The 15,031-nt window shown below is 46.9% G+C and overlaps 1 protein-coding gene across 1 annotated transcript in view; it reads left to right on the plus strand.

Annotated features, from left to right (window-relative positions):
- Positions 1 to 15,031, plus strand: part of ORMDL2 (ORMDL sphingolipid biosynthesis regulator 2) — a 32,970-nt gene that overhangs the window by 1,162 nt on the left and 16,777 nt on the right. Inside the window, exons 2-3 of the mRNA XM_044284093.1 lie at positions 7,536 to 7,710; positions 10,139 to 10,290. Of these exons, the coding sequence (XP_044140028.1) occupies positions 7,537 to 7,710; positions 10,139 to 10,290 (326 nt within the window). The 5' untranslated portion in view covers position 7,536. The remainder of the gene's footprint in view (positions 1 to 7,535; positions 7,711 to 10,138; positions 10,291 to 15,031) is intronic.

Here is a 15,031-nt window from a genome sequence, read left to right on the forward strand (position 1 = left end):
GCTGGTGGAATTACACAGTATTATCACCTCCTGTCTTTACTCATACCATTACTTAGGTTATTCCGGTAATATAACAATGATTTAGAACAGGCAAAAGGACATCTGTCAGCAGATTTGTACCTATGACCTGTTACATGTGCACTTGGCAGCTGAAGGCATCTGTGTTGGTCCCATGTTCATGTGTCCGCATTGCTGAGAAACATGATGTTTTACTGTATACAAATGAGCCATCACACCTGGTCCTGTCGATCAAAGTACAGAGGGCACAGCAGTTGCAGAGAGAGCAGAGCCTCTAGGAGTAATGGCAACACCCCTGTTGCTCCTAGAGGCTCATTTGCATATATTAAAACTAAATTTTTCTCAGCTATGCGGTCACATATGAACATGGGACCAACACAGCTCCCTTTAGCTGCCAGACGCACATGTAACAGGTCAGCCAGTGTCATAGGTACAAATCTGCAGAAAGATATTGTTCTGGCCTCCAGAAGAAAAGGGTTGGTGGTGGCCTATGGGTAAGGCTCCATTCACATGTCCGTATTGTGTTTTGCGGATCCACAAAACATGGACACGGACCGCACATCACCGGCACTAATAGAATATGCCTAATAGGACATGTTCTATTTTCTTTTTTTCTTTCGGGAACGGAAGTGCAGGTCCGCATTTCCGGAGCCAGGCCTCACATCGTGCGGCCCCATAGAAATTAATGGTTCCAAAATTCAGAACGAAATTGCGGACGTGTGAATGGACCCCAAGTTGAATTTCACTGAACAATAAAGGATATGCTCAGCCAAAGAGCACAACCATTTCACTGAAGAAGAATGAGCTTGGAAAATAAATATTGGGGGTCATTTACTAACACCGGATATTACGCCAGATCTAGATTCCCCCCCCCACACACACACACACACACACACACACACACACACACACACTGTCTTAAGATTTGGCTAATTTATGACAAGGAGTGCGCTTCTGGCTGGAGTTGTTTTTAACCAACATTTATGGCGTAAATGTTAGTAAATTTTCTGGGACAGGGGCCCAGTTACTGCTCCTGACACCCCCTCTGCTTTGCCCCATCCAACACAAATTTTGTTACATGGCTGTTCAAAAAAGGAACTTGTGTGTTTTTTTTTTTTTTTTTTTTCCTTTACAACAAAAATATTTTGCAAGTCCCTTGATCACAAGGATCTATGAAAAGACGTGGAGAATGGATCTGTGTTTTATATGTATGTTACTATGTATCTATGATGGTGTCTGTGTTGCACCCATTTTTCACATGCACTGCTAGGCTGAAAAGGGGATTTACAGAGCATCTCCTACCTGCAGTCTGTAAATAACCTACCAAGCATAGAATGCGTCCTTGTGCTTTCTGTAGTTTTCACTAATAAACATTAACTGACATTTTTGGCCCAGAAAACAGACCAAAGTAGTTCACACTTTGATTATTTTTTATTTTTTTCTGCGGCCATAGAGAAAAAGGACGCGTGGCTATATCTATCGAGCTCCCACCTCAATGAATACGAGTGCTGGAAAATGCTCCCAGCGCACGTCTGTGATTCACCGACTAGAACAATCGGTAGTGCTAATGGAATGAAGTACATAAGATGGCTTCTTTGGAATATGATGCAATTGTGACGACATAAGGAGAACGCACTGATGCATCAGTATTCTGAACACTCTCCATTGACTGCTTATAGATTGTTTTGTCTGCTAGATGCATGGAACAACATTAGCTTTGTAATTAGGTAAAATACAGACTTTAAGGAATCCTGTCGCCACAAAATGCAGTGCAATCTGCAGGCAGCATGTTATAGAGCAGGAGGAGCTGAGCAGACTGATGTATAGATTTGTGGGAAATGATGCAGTGAACTTGTCATTTATACTTTTAAAGGGGTTGTGCCACGAATATAAATGTATCCCACTCAACAGATCTCTCTCATCACTTTCCCCAAATGCCACCATTTTTATCAAACCTGTCTTATTCTAAGGTTATTAGCCTACCATGGTGTCCTGTGGCAAATCAGTTTTGATTTCAGTTGCTGTTGGTGACGTCCTGTAGCGAAGCCTTGCAATACAGGACGTACATGCTCACAGCGCTTCTTCTCCTTCCCTTCAATAACCACTCCTCTATGTGCAGTGTCAGTTATGGATATCAGACATAAGGATGAATGATGATGGACATTAGCACAAGTTGTGTCTGTTATAAATCCAGTTACATGGAGCATTTTGAATATGTTCTGTTGGATCTCACAAACTCTAGTGTGAAACTAGCCTAAGGCATGATGGGACAGCAGTCACATGCCAAACCAGGAAGTAGGCTTCAAGCATGGGGGATACGAGAAACTGCAAATGAGGATTGGAAGCTAGAGAACTTGATGAAAATAAACTTTAGAGTGAAAACTAGTTTATGGGGCAACCCCTTTAAATTAGGGATCGGCCGATTATCAGATTTACCGATGTTGTTGGCCAATATTCATGATTTTCTAAGTTATCAGCATCTAACCTTGCTGATAATGCGTCCATCGCGCATAGCGGGATTTCCATTTTTTTTTTTAAATACTAGACTGCGCAGTCTAGTATCACAGAACATGAGCGTGCTGCTGTCAGCGCGCCCTGTTCCCTCAGCAGCACAGGGAGAAGGAGTCACACTCTCTCACCCCGTGCCCAACTGCCAATGAGGAGGGGCGGGCGCACTGCCCCACCAATGAAAGTTAACGTCTAATACAAATACAGGAGGCGGTGCCCAGCCTATATGATTGGAAGCTGCGACCAGCGGCAGTTAACTCCTCAGGTGCCGCACCCGCCTCCTGTATTAAGCGTTAATTATCATGGGTGGCGCAGTGCATCCACCCCCCCCTTCACCAGAATTAAAGTCATTGGTGGCGCAGTGTGCCCCCCACCCCCCGGTATTAAATTCATTAGTGGCAGTGGCCACAGGATCCCCTCCCCTCCTCATTGGTGGCAGTGGCAGCTTCTGATCGGAGCCCCAGCAGTGTAATCCGCTACTGGCTGCCATGGTAACCTCCCTGCTGCTTCTTGCACTATGCCCAGGGCAGCAGGGAGAGTGTGAAGTCCTATTCACCCTAATAGAGCTCTATTAGGGTTAATAGGACAAGGGATTAAAAGATCCCAGGTTCTAGCCCCTAAGGGGGAAAAATAGGGGTGGGCGATATGCAATATAAATTTGTGCCACGATATGGATTTTGAGCAGATCGCCTATATCGCCGGACCGCGATATGATCGCGCTCTCTGTGCACACCATGTTCTCCTGAGTCCCTCCCTCCCCACTGTGCGCGGCTGCCGCTGACCACCAATGAGAAAGGAGGAGGAGGGCTGATAGTAAATCATTGAGTTTTCACGATCTCAGTGAGAGCGTGAAAACTCAAATCCGATGGTATATTCTAACCCCCAGGCGTTCCCATGGTGACAGGGACGCTTGCCTGGGGGTTAGAATATACAGGACCACGCCGCTCACAGGAGCACATTTATAAACTAAACAGTAACTTTAACTTTAATCAGCGACTCGCTGACGTCACGCGCCTGCTCCTCCCACTAGGCGGCGCAGGCGCGTGATGTCAGTGAGTGAGCGCCGCCCACCCGCACTGCCTGCTGTTACCGGAGCTAAGACAGAGTAAGGTATACAAGTAAAGAGTCGCTGATTAAAGTTACTGTTTAGTTTATAAATGTGCTCCTGTGGGTGGCACTGTTTGGGGAGGGGGATCTGTGGGTGGCACTGTTTGGGGGAGGGGGATCTGTGGGTGGCACTGTTTGGGGGAGGGGGATCTGTGGGTGGCACTGTTTGGGGGAGGGGGATCTGTGGGTGGCACTGTTTGGGGGAGGTGACTCAGCTCCCTGCTGTTGTGTGCACTATGCACAGGGCAGCAGGGAGAGTGTAAAGTCCTATTCACCCTCGCATATCGCACGTGCTTAAAATTATATCGCAATATAGATTTTAGGCCATATCGCCCACCCCTAGGGGGAAATACAGTTGCAAGAAAAGGTATGTGAACCCTTTGGAATTATATGGATTTCTGCACAAATTGGTCATAAAATGTGATCTGATCTTCATCTAAGTCACAACAATGGACAATCACAGTCTGCTTAACCACTTTAAACCCCCTAGCTGAAACCCCCTTAATGACCAGGCCACTTTTTACACTTCTGTACTACACTACTTTCACCGTTTATTGCTCGGTCATGCAACTTAGCACCCAAATGAATTTTACCTCCTTTTCTTCTCGCTGATAGAGCTTTCATTTGGTGGTATTTCATTGCTGCTGACATTTAGACTTTTTTTGTTATTAATCGAAATTTAACGATTCTTTTGCAAAAAAAACAACATCCATATATACATTTTTCGCTAAATTTATTGTTCTACATGTCTTTGATTAAAAAAAAAAAAATGTTTGGGTAAAAAAAAAAATAAATGGTTTGGGTAAAAGTTATAGCGTTTACAAACTATGGTACAAAAATGTGAATTTCCACTTTTTGAAGCAGCTCTGACTTTCTGAGCACCTGTCATGTTTCCTGAGGTTCTACAATGCCCAGACAGTACAAACACCCCACAAATGACCCCATTTCGGAAAGTAGACACCCTAAGGTATTCACTGATGGGCATTGTCAGTTCATAGAACTTTTTATTTTTTTGATTTATTTTTTCTTACAAAGTCTTATTCCACTAACTTGTGACAAAAAATAAAAACTTCCATGAACTCACTATGCCCATCACGAAATACCTTGGGGGGGGGGGGGGGGTGTCTTCTTTCCAAAATGGGGTCACTTGTGGGGTAGTTATACTGCCCTGGCATTTTAGGGGCCCAAATGCGTGCGACTTAGTTTGAAATCTAAATCTGTAAAAAATGACCGGTGAAATCTGAAAGGTGCTCTTTGGAATGTGTGCCCCTTTGCCCACCTAGGCTGCAAAAAAGTGTCACACATGTGGTATCGCCGTACTCGGGAGAAGTTGGGGAATGTGTTTTGGGGTGTCATTTTACATATACCCATGCTGGGTGGGAGAAATATCTTGGCAAAAGACAACTTTTAGTTTTTTGTTTTTTTTTAATACAAAGTTGGCATTTGACCAAGATATTTATCTCGCCCAGCATGGGTATATGTAAAATGACACCCCAAAACACATTCCCCAACTTCTCCTGAGTACGGCGATACCACATGTGTGACACTTTTTTGCAGCCTAGATGCGCAAAGCGACCCAAATTCCTTTTAGGAGGGCATTTTTAGACATTTGGATCCCAGACTTCTTCTCACGCTTTCGGGCCCCTAAAATGCCAGGGCAGTATAAATACCCCACATGTGACCCCATTTTGGAAAGAAGACACCCCAAGGTATTCAATGAGGGGCAGGGCGAGTTCATAGAATTTTTAATTTTTTATTTTTTTGGCACAAGTTAGCAGAATTTTTATTTTTTATTCCACTAACTTGTGTCAAAAAAAATAAAATCTCACATGAACTCACCATACCCCTCAAGGAATCCAAATGCGTAAACATTTTTAGACATTTATATTCCAGACTTCTCGCGCTTTAGGGCCCCTAAAATGCCAGGGCAGTATAAATACCCCACGTGACCCCATTTCGGAAAGAAGACACCCCAAGGTATTCCGTGAGGGGCATATTGAGTCCATGAAAGATTGAAATTTTTGTCCCAAGTTAGCGGAAAGGGAGACCTTGATTTTTTTATTTTTATTTTTTCTCACAAAGTCTCCCTTTCCGCTAACTTGGGACAAAAATTTCAATCTTTCATGGACTCAATATGCCCCTCACGGAATACCTTGGGGTGTCTTCTTTCCGAAATGGGGTCACGTGGGGTATTTATACTGCCCTGGCATTTTAGGGGCCCTAAAGCGTGAGAAGAAGTCTGGAATATAAATGTCTAAAAAAATTTACGCATTTGGATTCCTTGAGGGGTATGGTGAGTTCATGTGAGATTTTATTTTTTGACACAAGTTAGGCCTCTTTCACACGACCGTTTTTCTTTTCCGTTTTGCGGGCCGTTTTTTGCGGTCCGTATACGGAACCATTCATTTCAATGGTTCCGCAAAAAAAACGGAATGTACTCCGTGTGCATTCCGTTTCCGTATTTCCGTTTTTCCGTTCCGTTTAAAGATAGAACATGTCCTATATTTGGCCGCAAATCACGTTCCGTGGCTCCATTAAAGTCAATGGGTCCGCAAAAAAAACGGAATGCATACGGAAATGCATCCGTATGTCTTCCGTATCCGTTCCGTTTTTTGCGGAACCATCTATTGAAAATGTTATGCCCAGCCCAATTTTTTATATGAAATTACTGTATACTGTATTTGCCATACGGAAAAACGGAACGGAACAACGGAACGGAAACGGAACCACAACGGAAGCAAAAAACGGAACAACGGATCCGTGAAAAACGGACCGCAAAACACTGAAATGGACATACTGTCGTGTGAAAGAGGCCTTAGTGGAATAATAAAATAAAAAAATTTCCGCTAACTTGGGCCAAAAAAATGTCTGAATGGAGCCTTACAGGGGGGTGATCAATGACAGGGGGGTGATCAGGGAGTCTATATGGGGGTGATCACCCCCCTGTCATTGATCACCCCCCCTGTAAGGCTCAATTCAGACGTCCGTATGTGTTTTGCGGATCCGATCCATGTATCCGTGGATCCGTAGCACAGCACCGTATGTTTTGTATAGAGGCTGTGCTTGGCATCACAGCTCGGCCCCATTCACTTCAATGGGGCTGAGCTGCGCTTAGGCCTTGTGACTGATGAACGTGACATCACTAGCCTAGGAAAAGCTGAAATAGGCTGTGGTGCTACCACTGTTGCCTCCTCAAACAGCTGATCGGCGAGGGTCCCTGGTGTCAGACCACCACTGATCAGGTACTTTACTGCTGTTACAACCAAATTTATCACGATGCATTGAAGAGACAGCCAAGTAACTACGGTAAATGCTATTTACTGGATAATAGGGAAGTAAAATGTAAAATGCAGAGAAGACTATGACTGGAATACAATGTATATAGCTGTATAATATGTAATATAAAGTATAGTATCTAGGTTAAAGTAATAGAAAGTATACCATGTAATAGAGGATAAAAAGTACATAGAGTAAGCATAATATGATTACTTACCTTTGAGGATCCAGCAGATCTCACAGTTTTATACAAGCCTCCCTAGCATCACCAGCGATGCTTGGGAGGCTCGTCCCCCACCTGCCATTGGCTGTCGTCGCCCCCCCCCCGACACTGGAATATTTTTTTCTGTGTACAGGGAGAAGCGGCAGTGGTGGTGCGGGGACCAGGAGCGACGCAGGGATCGGGGTAAGTATATTACCTGAGAGGGGCCCAGCACATGTTGGGGGCTGTTAGAGACGTTGGATAACCCATTTAATGTAGCATGCCACATGGGCACTAGTGCTCCTTTACTATGTACTAAGAAACATCCTTTGACTTGAAGGCCTTTGTTTTTTCGACAAAGTTCGATGTTATATTTGCTTTTATTGAAACATGCCATGATCATTATTTTCCTTTTGTCTTCTAGGATGAATGTTGGGGTGGCACATAGTGAGGTGAACCCCAATACACGGGTGTTGAATAGTCGAGGAATATGGCTGGCCTACATTATTCTAGTAGGCTTTCTTCACATAATCCTCTTGAGCTTTCCCTTCTTCAGCGTTCCTGTTGTCTGGACCTTGACTAATGTTATTCACAATCTTGTAAGTTACGTAGTATGTTTTATATTGAAATTAATATAGTTTCAGAACCCATTTCTAGTTGAAGGATTAAAGTGGTTCTCTGGGAATCAGTAAAATTTACTGAAATTACTTATATAAATATTACATTATTATAAATATATTCCCAATTTCATTAGTTATAATGGCTTATTTTGTTTGGGGAGCAATCATCATGGGAAATAAAATGGCCGCAGTCCTATTAGTACACACAGAGGAGAAGTTACTTCACAACACTGAGGTAAAGAGCTGCCTAATCCTCCTCTCTGCTCTGCCTGTCAGGGATCATGGTCCTGAATACAGATAAGAACTTTTTAGCGAAATCTGTGTAGGAATGCTGTTCATGAGGAGAGGCTGTGGTAGGGGTGGGTTGTATAGGCGACATATGCAATATAAATTTGGGCCACGATATGGATTTTCGCCGGACCGCAATATGATCGCGCTCTCTGCGCGCACCATTTTCTCCTGAGCCGGCCGACACAGTGGAGGGAGAAGGGGAGTCCTTCCCCACTGTGCGCGGCTGTCGCTGAACACCAATGAATGTGCCGGCCATATCCCACAGGGTCCCCCTCCCCTCCCCCCATCATTGGTGGCAGTGGGCAGTTCCGATCGGAGTCTTAGCAGTGTAATGCTGGGGCTCCGATCGGTTACCATGGCAGTCAGGAGTCGCGCTACTGAAGCCCTGGCTGCCATGGTATTTTAGTGAGCAGCATTATACTCACGTGCGCCGTGGCCGCCGGTCACTCCTTCTTCTGTCTGTGCAGCGGATTGCTAATGCTTACAGCATTAGCAATGCGCCGCACAGACCTAGAGAAGAAAGAACAGCGCGCGTGAGTATAATGCTGCTCGCTAACGTACCATGGCAGCCAGGGCTTCAGTAGCGTGACTCCTGGCTGCCATGGTAACCGATCGGAGCCCCAGCATTACACTGCTAAGACTCCGATCGGAACTGCCCACTGCCACCATGATGGGGGGGGGGACCCTGTGGCCACTGCCACCAATGAAGTTAATACTGGGGGGGTTTGCGTTACCAGAGGGGGCGGTCAGAGGCCTGGGGGGGGGGGGAAGTAAGATCAGAGCTGGGGGGGGGGGGAAGCAGATCAGAGGGCTGGGGGGGGGGGGAAGCAGATAGCAGAGGCTGGGTGGGGGAAGAAACAGATCAGAGGCTTGGGGGGGAGGGGAGCAGATCAGAGGCTGGGGGGGGGGGAAGCATCAAGGCTGGGGGGAAGCAGATCAGAGGCTGGGGGGAGGGAGAAGCAGATCAGAGCTGGGGGGAGGGAAGCAGATTCAGAGGCTTGGGGGGAGGGAAGCAGATCAAGAGGCTGGGGGGGGGGGAAGCAGATCAGAGGCTGGGGGGGGGGAAGCAGATCAGAGGCTGGGGGGGGGAAAGCAGATCAGAGGCTGGGGGGGGGAAAGCAGATCAGAGGCTGGGGGGGGGAAAGCAGATCAGAGGCTGGGGAGGGGGAGCAGATCAGAGGCTGGGGGAGGGGAGCAGATCAGAGGCTGGGGGAGGGGAGCAGATCAGAGGCTGGGGGAGGGGAGCAGATCAGAGGCTGGGGGAGGGGAGCAGATCAGAGGCTGGGGGAGGGGAGCAGATCAGAGGCTGGGGGAGGGGAGCAGATCAGAGGCTGGGGGAGGGGAGCAGATCAGAGGCTGGGGGAGGGGAGCAGATCAGAGGCTGGGGGGAGGGGAGCAGATCAGAGGCTGGGGGAGGGGAGCAGATCAGAGGCTGGGGGAGGGGAGCAGATCAGAGGCTGGGGGAGGGGAGCAGATCAGAGGCTGGGGGGGCAGATGAGAGGCTGGCGCCATGGTCAGCTCCGTGCTGTTGTGTGCACAAAGCACAGGGCAGCAGGGAGAGTGTAAAGTCCTATTCACCCTAATAGAGCTCTATTAGGGTGAATATGACAAGGGTCCTAAGCCCTTAAGGAGCGGCTAATAGTTATTAAATAAAAAGTAAAAAAAAAAAAAGTTTAATCGCCCCCCAATATAGAAAACAATATAGATCGCACATGCTTAAAATTATATCACAATATAGATTTTAGGCCATATCTCCCACCCCTAGGCTGTGGTAATGTACTGACTGCATACAAATGCTACCTACACCCCCACCCTCCTCTCTGTACTTTAGCTGACTCCCTTTATAGTTCCTGTTCCATTTGAATCCACTCCTAGCTTTGGCTGAAAAAAAAAAAAAAAATGCATTTGTGGTTCCAGTCATAGTCTGAATCCTTACCCCCTGCCTACTAACCCCTTTGTGGTATACGATAAATGTCTGTGTCAAGTCAGTTCATCTTGGTGTGAGCAATTGCAGTCACTAGTAGACATTTAGGGGTAATGAAGGAGTAGACTTGTGTTTTAAATGGTCATGTGTCCATGACACAAATTGAACCTTTCTTCTGTGACTTACACACAGGTTATGTACCTGTTCCTGCACACAGTGAAGGGCACTCCATTTGAGACCCCTGACCAAGGTAAAGCACGGCTCCTTACTCATTGGGAGCAGATGGACTATGGCATCCAGTTTACCTCTTCCCGCAAGTTTCTCACCATCACACCAATTGTTTTGTAAGTATTGGTTTTAAAATGCTTGTTCTTTCCCTATTTGGATGTTCTGATTTATGTTGGATATTGATGATATACCGTATTTTTCGCCCTGTAAGATGCACCGGCCCATAAGACGCACCTAGGTTTTAGAGGAGGAAAAATATTTCAGACCTCCAATGTTAATAAAACCCCAACAAGACCTCAGATCAGACCCCAATGTGAATGACCCCCAATCAGACCTCAGATAAGAGCCCCCCGCTGTCTAATATCAGCCCCATATTGCCTCATGTTTTATAAAATAAAAAGCCCACTTATCTCTCCTGCTCCTGGACGCCGCTGCTCCTCACCAACCGCGATATCCTTCCTCCTGCTGTCAGCTGTGCTGTGAACTGGTGCGCACAGCGTGAGGTCACAGAGCGCCCTCACGCTGTGCGCAGCCACTGCACAGCTGAGGACTAGGAAGCGGTGAGTATAGAGCCTTCACTGCTTACCCTCCCCTGGTACTAATGAGCGTATCCATTATGGCAGCGCCCCACTTTTGGGGGGAAAAAATACGTCTTATGAGGCGAAAAATATGATATCACCAGCTATAGATATCTCCACCACTGCAGTGTTCAGATCCTGACTTGATGACATGTTGTCTACATTGTCACCTCATCACATGGCCACAGCGGGGAGTTGCCGCCTCTGCCATGTTACATTGCTATGGAAAGTTTATTTGCACACTTTTTGGGCAGGCTTTAGAATTTTTAATTTAATTTGAACACCAATTCTGCAGTTTGAATACTTAAGAATGCCTGAAGGCATAGGGAGGAATCTTTCATGATGGGGGATTTTTAACTCCGTTTTTCTTGGGTCTGTATTGCCATATTTGTGCCAAATCTATCAGATGTTGAACATTGTGTGATAGATTTGGTGCATCTTTAACCGCCTCCGGACCGCCTAATGCAGATGTGCGGTCCGGAGGCGGCAGCGCTGCGCAGAGTCACGCATATACGCGTCATCTCGCGAGACGCGAGATGACGCGCTATGCCGGCCCGCGCATGCGCAGTTCGGGCCGGCATTTCGTCAGGGAGTAAATCGTCATCAGCTTGCCAGCCAATGATCGCGGCTGGCAAGCTGATGATTTTTAAAAAATCCAATCGGAGCGCCAGATAACAGATCATATTTGTAAATATGATCTGTTATATGGCTGCCTGCTCCTCTGCTGGTTCCTTTCGTCGGTTGGATCCAGCAGAGGAGCAGGCTACACAGTGAGTACCCACCAACACTACACATAGGTCCAGATCACCCCCCTGAACCCCAATTAACCCTTTGATCACCCCTTTGATCGCCCCTGTCAATCACTAGTGAAAGGAAAAAAGTGATCAGTGCAAACTGTCCCTTTTTTTTTTTTTTCACTGGTATTGACCGTTAGGTTTTAGGTATAGTTTAGGCCCCTTGGTTAGGTAGTTTAGGGATCGGTTAGCGCCCAGCCCACCGCACCGCAGTCCGTTATTCGCTGATTAGCGTATCGCTAATCAGCATTTGTACTTTTATAGTATCTGGAAGTGATCAAAACTGATCACAGTCAGATCTATAATTGTATTAGTGTCACTTTAGTTCTCCCTCCACCCAAAACGCAGTGTTTGCCCGATCAGGCCTGATCGGTCGCCCACACGTGCGTTCGCCCACGCCCGCCCCACCGCAGTGACAAAAAAATATTTTTTTTTGATCGCTGCACATTCACTTTACACGCACTGCGGCGATTACAAAAATCAGTTTTGATATTTTTTATCAACCGCAGCGGCCTCCGGTACTTCGCTAGCCTCCCCTTTGTAAGACAGGCTTGCTTTTTTTTCTTGGGTAGTCTCAGGGAATACCCCTAAATTTAGTTGCCCAAATGTCTAACAGGGGGTATTCTTCTGAAGAGGCCTACAGGCTTCTGACCCAGTCGGATGAGGAGTGGGAACCCTCATCTGATGAATCCAGCGGGTCAGAATACGAACCTGTAGAAAGCAGTGGCTCTCTGACCCAAAGTTCGGACGAGGAGGCTGAGGTCCCTGATAGCACCAGGCGTACCCGGCCCCGTGTCGCTAGACCGCAGGTTGCGCAGGATCCGCTTCAAGAGCAGCAGAGTGGGGCTGGTGCTGTCGGATTACGTGGTGAGGCATACACCAGCAGCCCAGCCCTTCCTGGACCTAGTACCAGCACTGCCGTACAACCTGGTGAAGTAGCGAGCACCAGAAGGGCAGTTGAAGCTGGTACGGTGGCACGTGCAGTAGTGACACCGTCGCAGCCACCGCAAAGACGTGCCCGTAGAGCCCCTAGAATCCCAGAGGTGCTGGCAAACCCTGATTGGCAGTCCCCAACTTCAGCCGCACCTGTAGTTTTCCCTTTCACTGCCCAGTCTGGAGTTCGGGTTGAGACAGCTCAGATCGGTTCGGCCCTGGGATTTTTTGAGCTGTTCTTGACTGCGGAGCTCTTAGACTTAGTTGTGGCCGAAACAAACAGGTATGCCACACAATTTATAACCGCTAACCCGGGAAGCTATTATGCCCAGCCTTTCCGGTGGAAACCCGTCCAAGTTTCCGAAATTAAAACTTTTCTGGGCCTCCTCCTCAACATGGGCCTGACTAAAAAGCATGAATTGCGGTCATATTGGTCCACGAACCCGATTCATCACATGCCCATGTTCTCTGCTGCTATGTCCAGGACACGATTTGAGACCATCCTGCGTTTCCTGCACTTTAGTGATAACAGCACCTCCCGTCCCAGAGGCCACCCTGCTTTTGACCGGCTCCACAAAATTCGGCCCCTCATAGACCATTTCAACCTGAAATTTGCAGATTTGTATACCCCAGAGCAAAACATCTGCATAGACGAGTCCCTGATACATTTTACCGGGCGCCTTGGCTTCAAACAATACATCCCAAGCAAGCGCGCCCGGTATGGGGTCAAATTGTATAAGCTCTGTGAAAGGGCCACAGGCTATACCCACAAATTTCGGATCTATGAGGGAAAAGATCAGACCCTGGAGCCGATCGGTTGCCCTGACTACCTGGGGAGCAGTGGGAAGACAGTTTGGGACTTGGTGTCACCCTTATTCGGCAAGGGGTACCATCTTTATGTGGACAATTTTTACACAAGTGTGGCCCTCTTTAGGCATTTGTTTCTAGAACGGATTGGCGCCTGTGGTACCGCGCGAACTAGTCGCGCGGGCTTCCCCCAACGGCTCGTTAGCACCCGTCTTGCAAGGGGGGAGAGGGCTGCCTTGTGTAACGAAGAACTGCTCGCGGTGAAATGGAGAGACAAGCGTGACGTTTACATGCTCTCCTCCATTCACGCAGACACGACAATACTAATTGAGCGAGCAACCCGTGTCATTGAAAAGCTCCTCTCAGTCCACGACTATAACCTTCACATGGGAGGGGTGGACTTCAATGACCAGATGTTGTCTCCGTATTTAGTTTCCCGCAGAACCAGACGCTGGTATAAGAAGGTGTCTGTATATTTAATTCAATTGGCTCTGTATAATAGTTTTGTTCTCTACAGTAAGGCTGGAAGAACTGGATCCTTACTCAAATTTCAGGAAGAGATCATCGAGAACCTCCTGTACCCAGGAGGTTCCGTGGCCCCATCCACCAGTGTAGTTAGCCGTCTACACGAGCGACATTTCCCCAATGTCGTTCCTGGTACCTCAACCCAACCGTCACCCCGAAAAAGATGTCGTGTCTGTAGCAGGAGTGGAATAAGGCGTGACACCCGCTATTTCTGTCCTGACTGTCCTGACCACCCTGCCCTATGCTTTGGAGAGTGTTTCCGGAAGTACCACACACAGGTACACTATTAGCATAGGGATCATCTCACCAGGACAGGCACACAGGGCTATTAGGGCCCATTCACTCACTGCTGCTGCAAACGTCTCCTTTCACATGGGACAAAGTGCATAACGCACTTCGCCACATCTTTGGGCTATTTGCGCTTTGCACATTGACCCATGGGGAAGGAGAGGTTTGTTCTATAAAGGTAAAAAAACAAAACAAAAAAAACACCAGTAAGCAAAAAGGTTAATGTTCAGTTAAAAAAGTTAAAGTTTATATGTTCTGTTGCAAAGTTAATAAAATTATTGCGTTGCGGCCTGTTTTTTTCTTTTTTTTTTTTTTTTTTTTTTACCTTCCAGGTGGACCAACCGATCGATTAGCTGCAGCACTGATGTGCATTCTGACAGAAGCATTGCGCTGCTGTCAGATTACACGCAAGTCAGTGTATGCGGCGCTGCAAGACAAGATTTCTACTCTGCAGTAACAGATACGTTTGCCAAGGCATACGAGCTGAGGAGGAGGCGGCGTTCCTATGCTTTGGCAAACACTTTGTATATATATAAAAATCCCGGCAATGATTTATTCATCCACATCGATTGATGTGAATGGAGAAATCTGGTTTGCCAGGGCATACGAGCTAAGTGGGTATGGATGTAGGGCGGAGCTCCTATGTCCTGGCAGACGCCTTTCCCCTCCCTTTTTTTTTTTTTTGGCAGAGATTTTTTCATCCACATTGATCGATGCGAATGAAGAAATCTGTGCCGTTCATTTTTTTTCTTTCAGCCCTGAGGCTGAACGGAAAAAAAAATCTCATTACCTGTATGCTCAATATAAGGAGAATAGCAGAAACTCCTAATGCTGGCCATACATGTAATGATTGCGGAGACCCTCAAATGCCAGGGCAGTACAAACACCCCACAACTGACCCCATTTTGGAAAGAAGACACCCCAAGGTATTT

Source organism: Bufo gargarizans, chromosome 3 (assembly GCF_014858855.1).
Source record: "Bufo gargarizans isolate SCDJY-AF-19 chromosome 3, ASM1485885v1, whole genome shotgun sequence".
Classification (NCBI taxonomy): domain Eukaryota; kingdom Metazoa; phylum Chordata; class Amphibia; order Anura; family Bufonidae; genus Bufo; species Bufo gargarizans.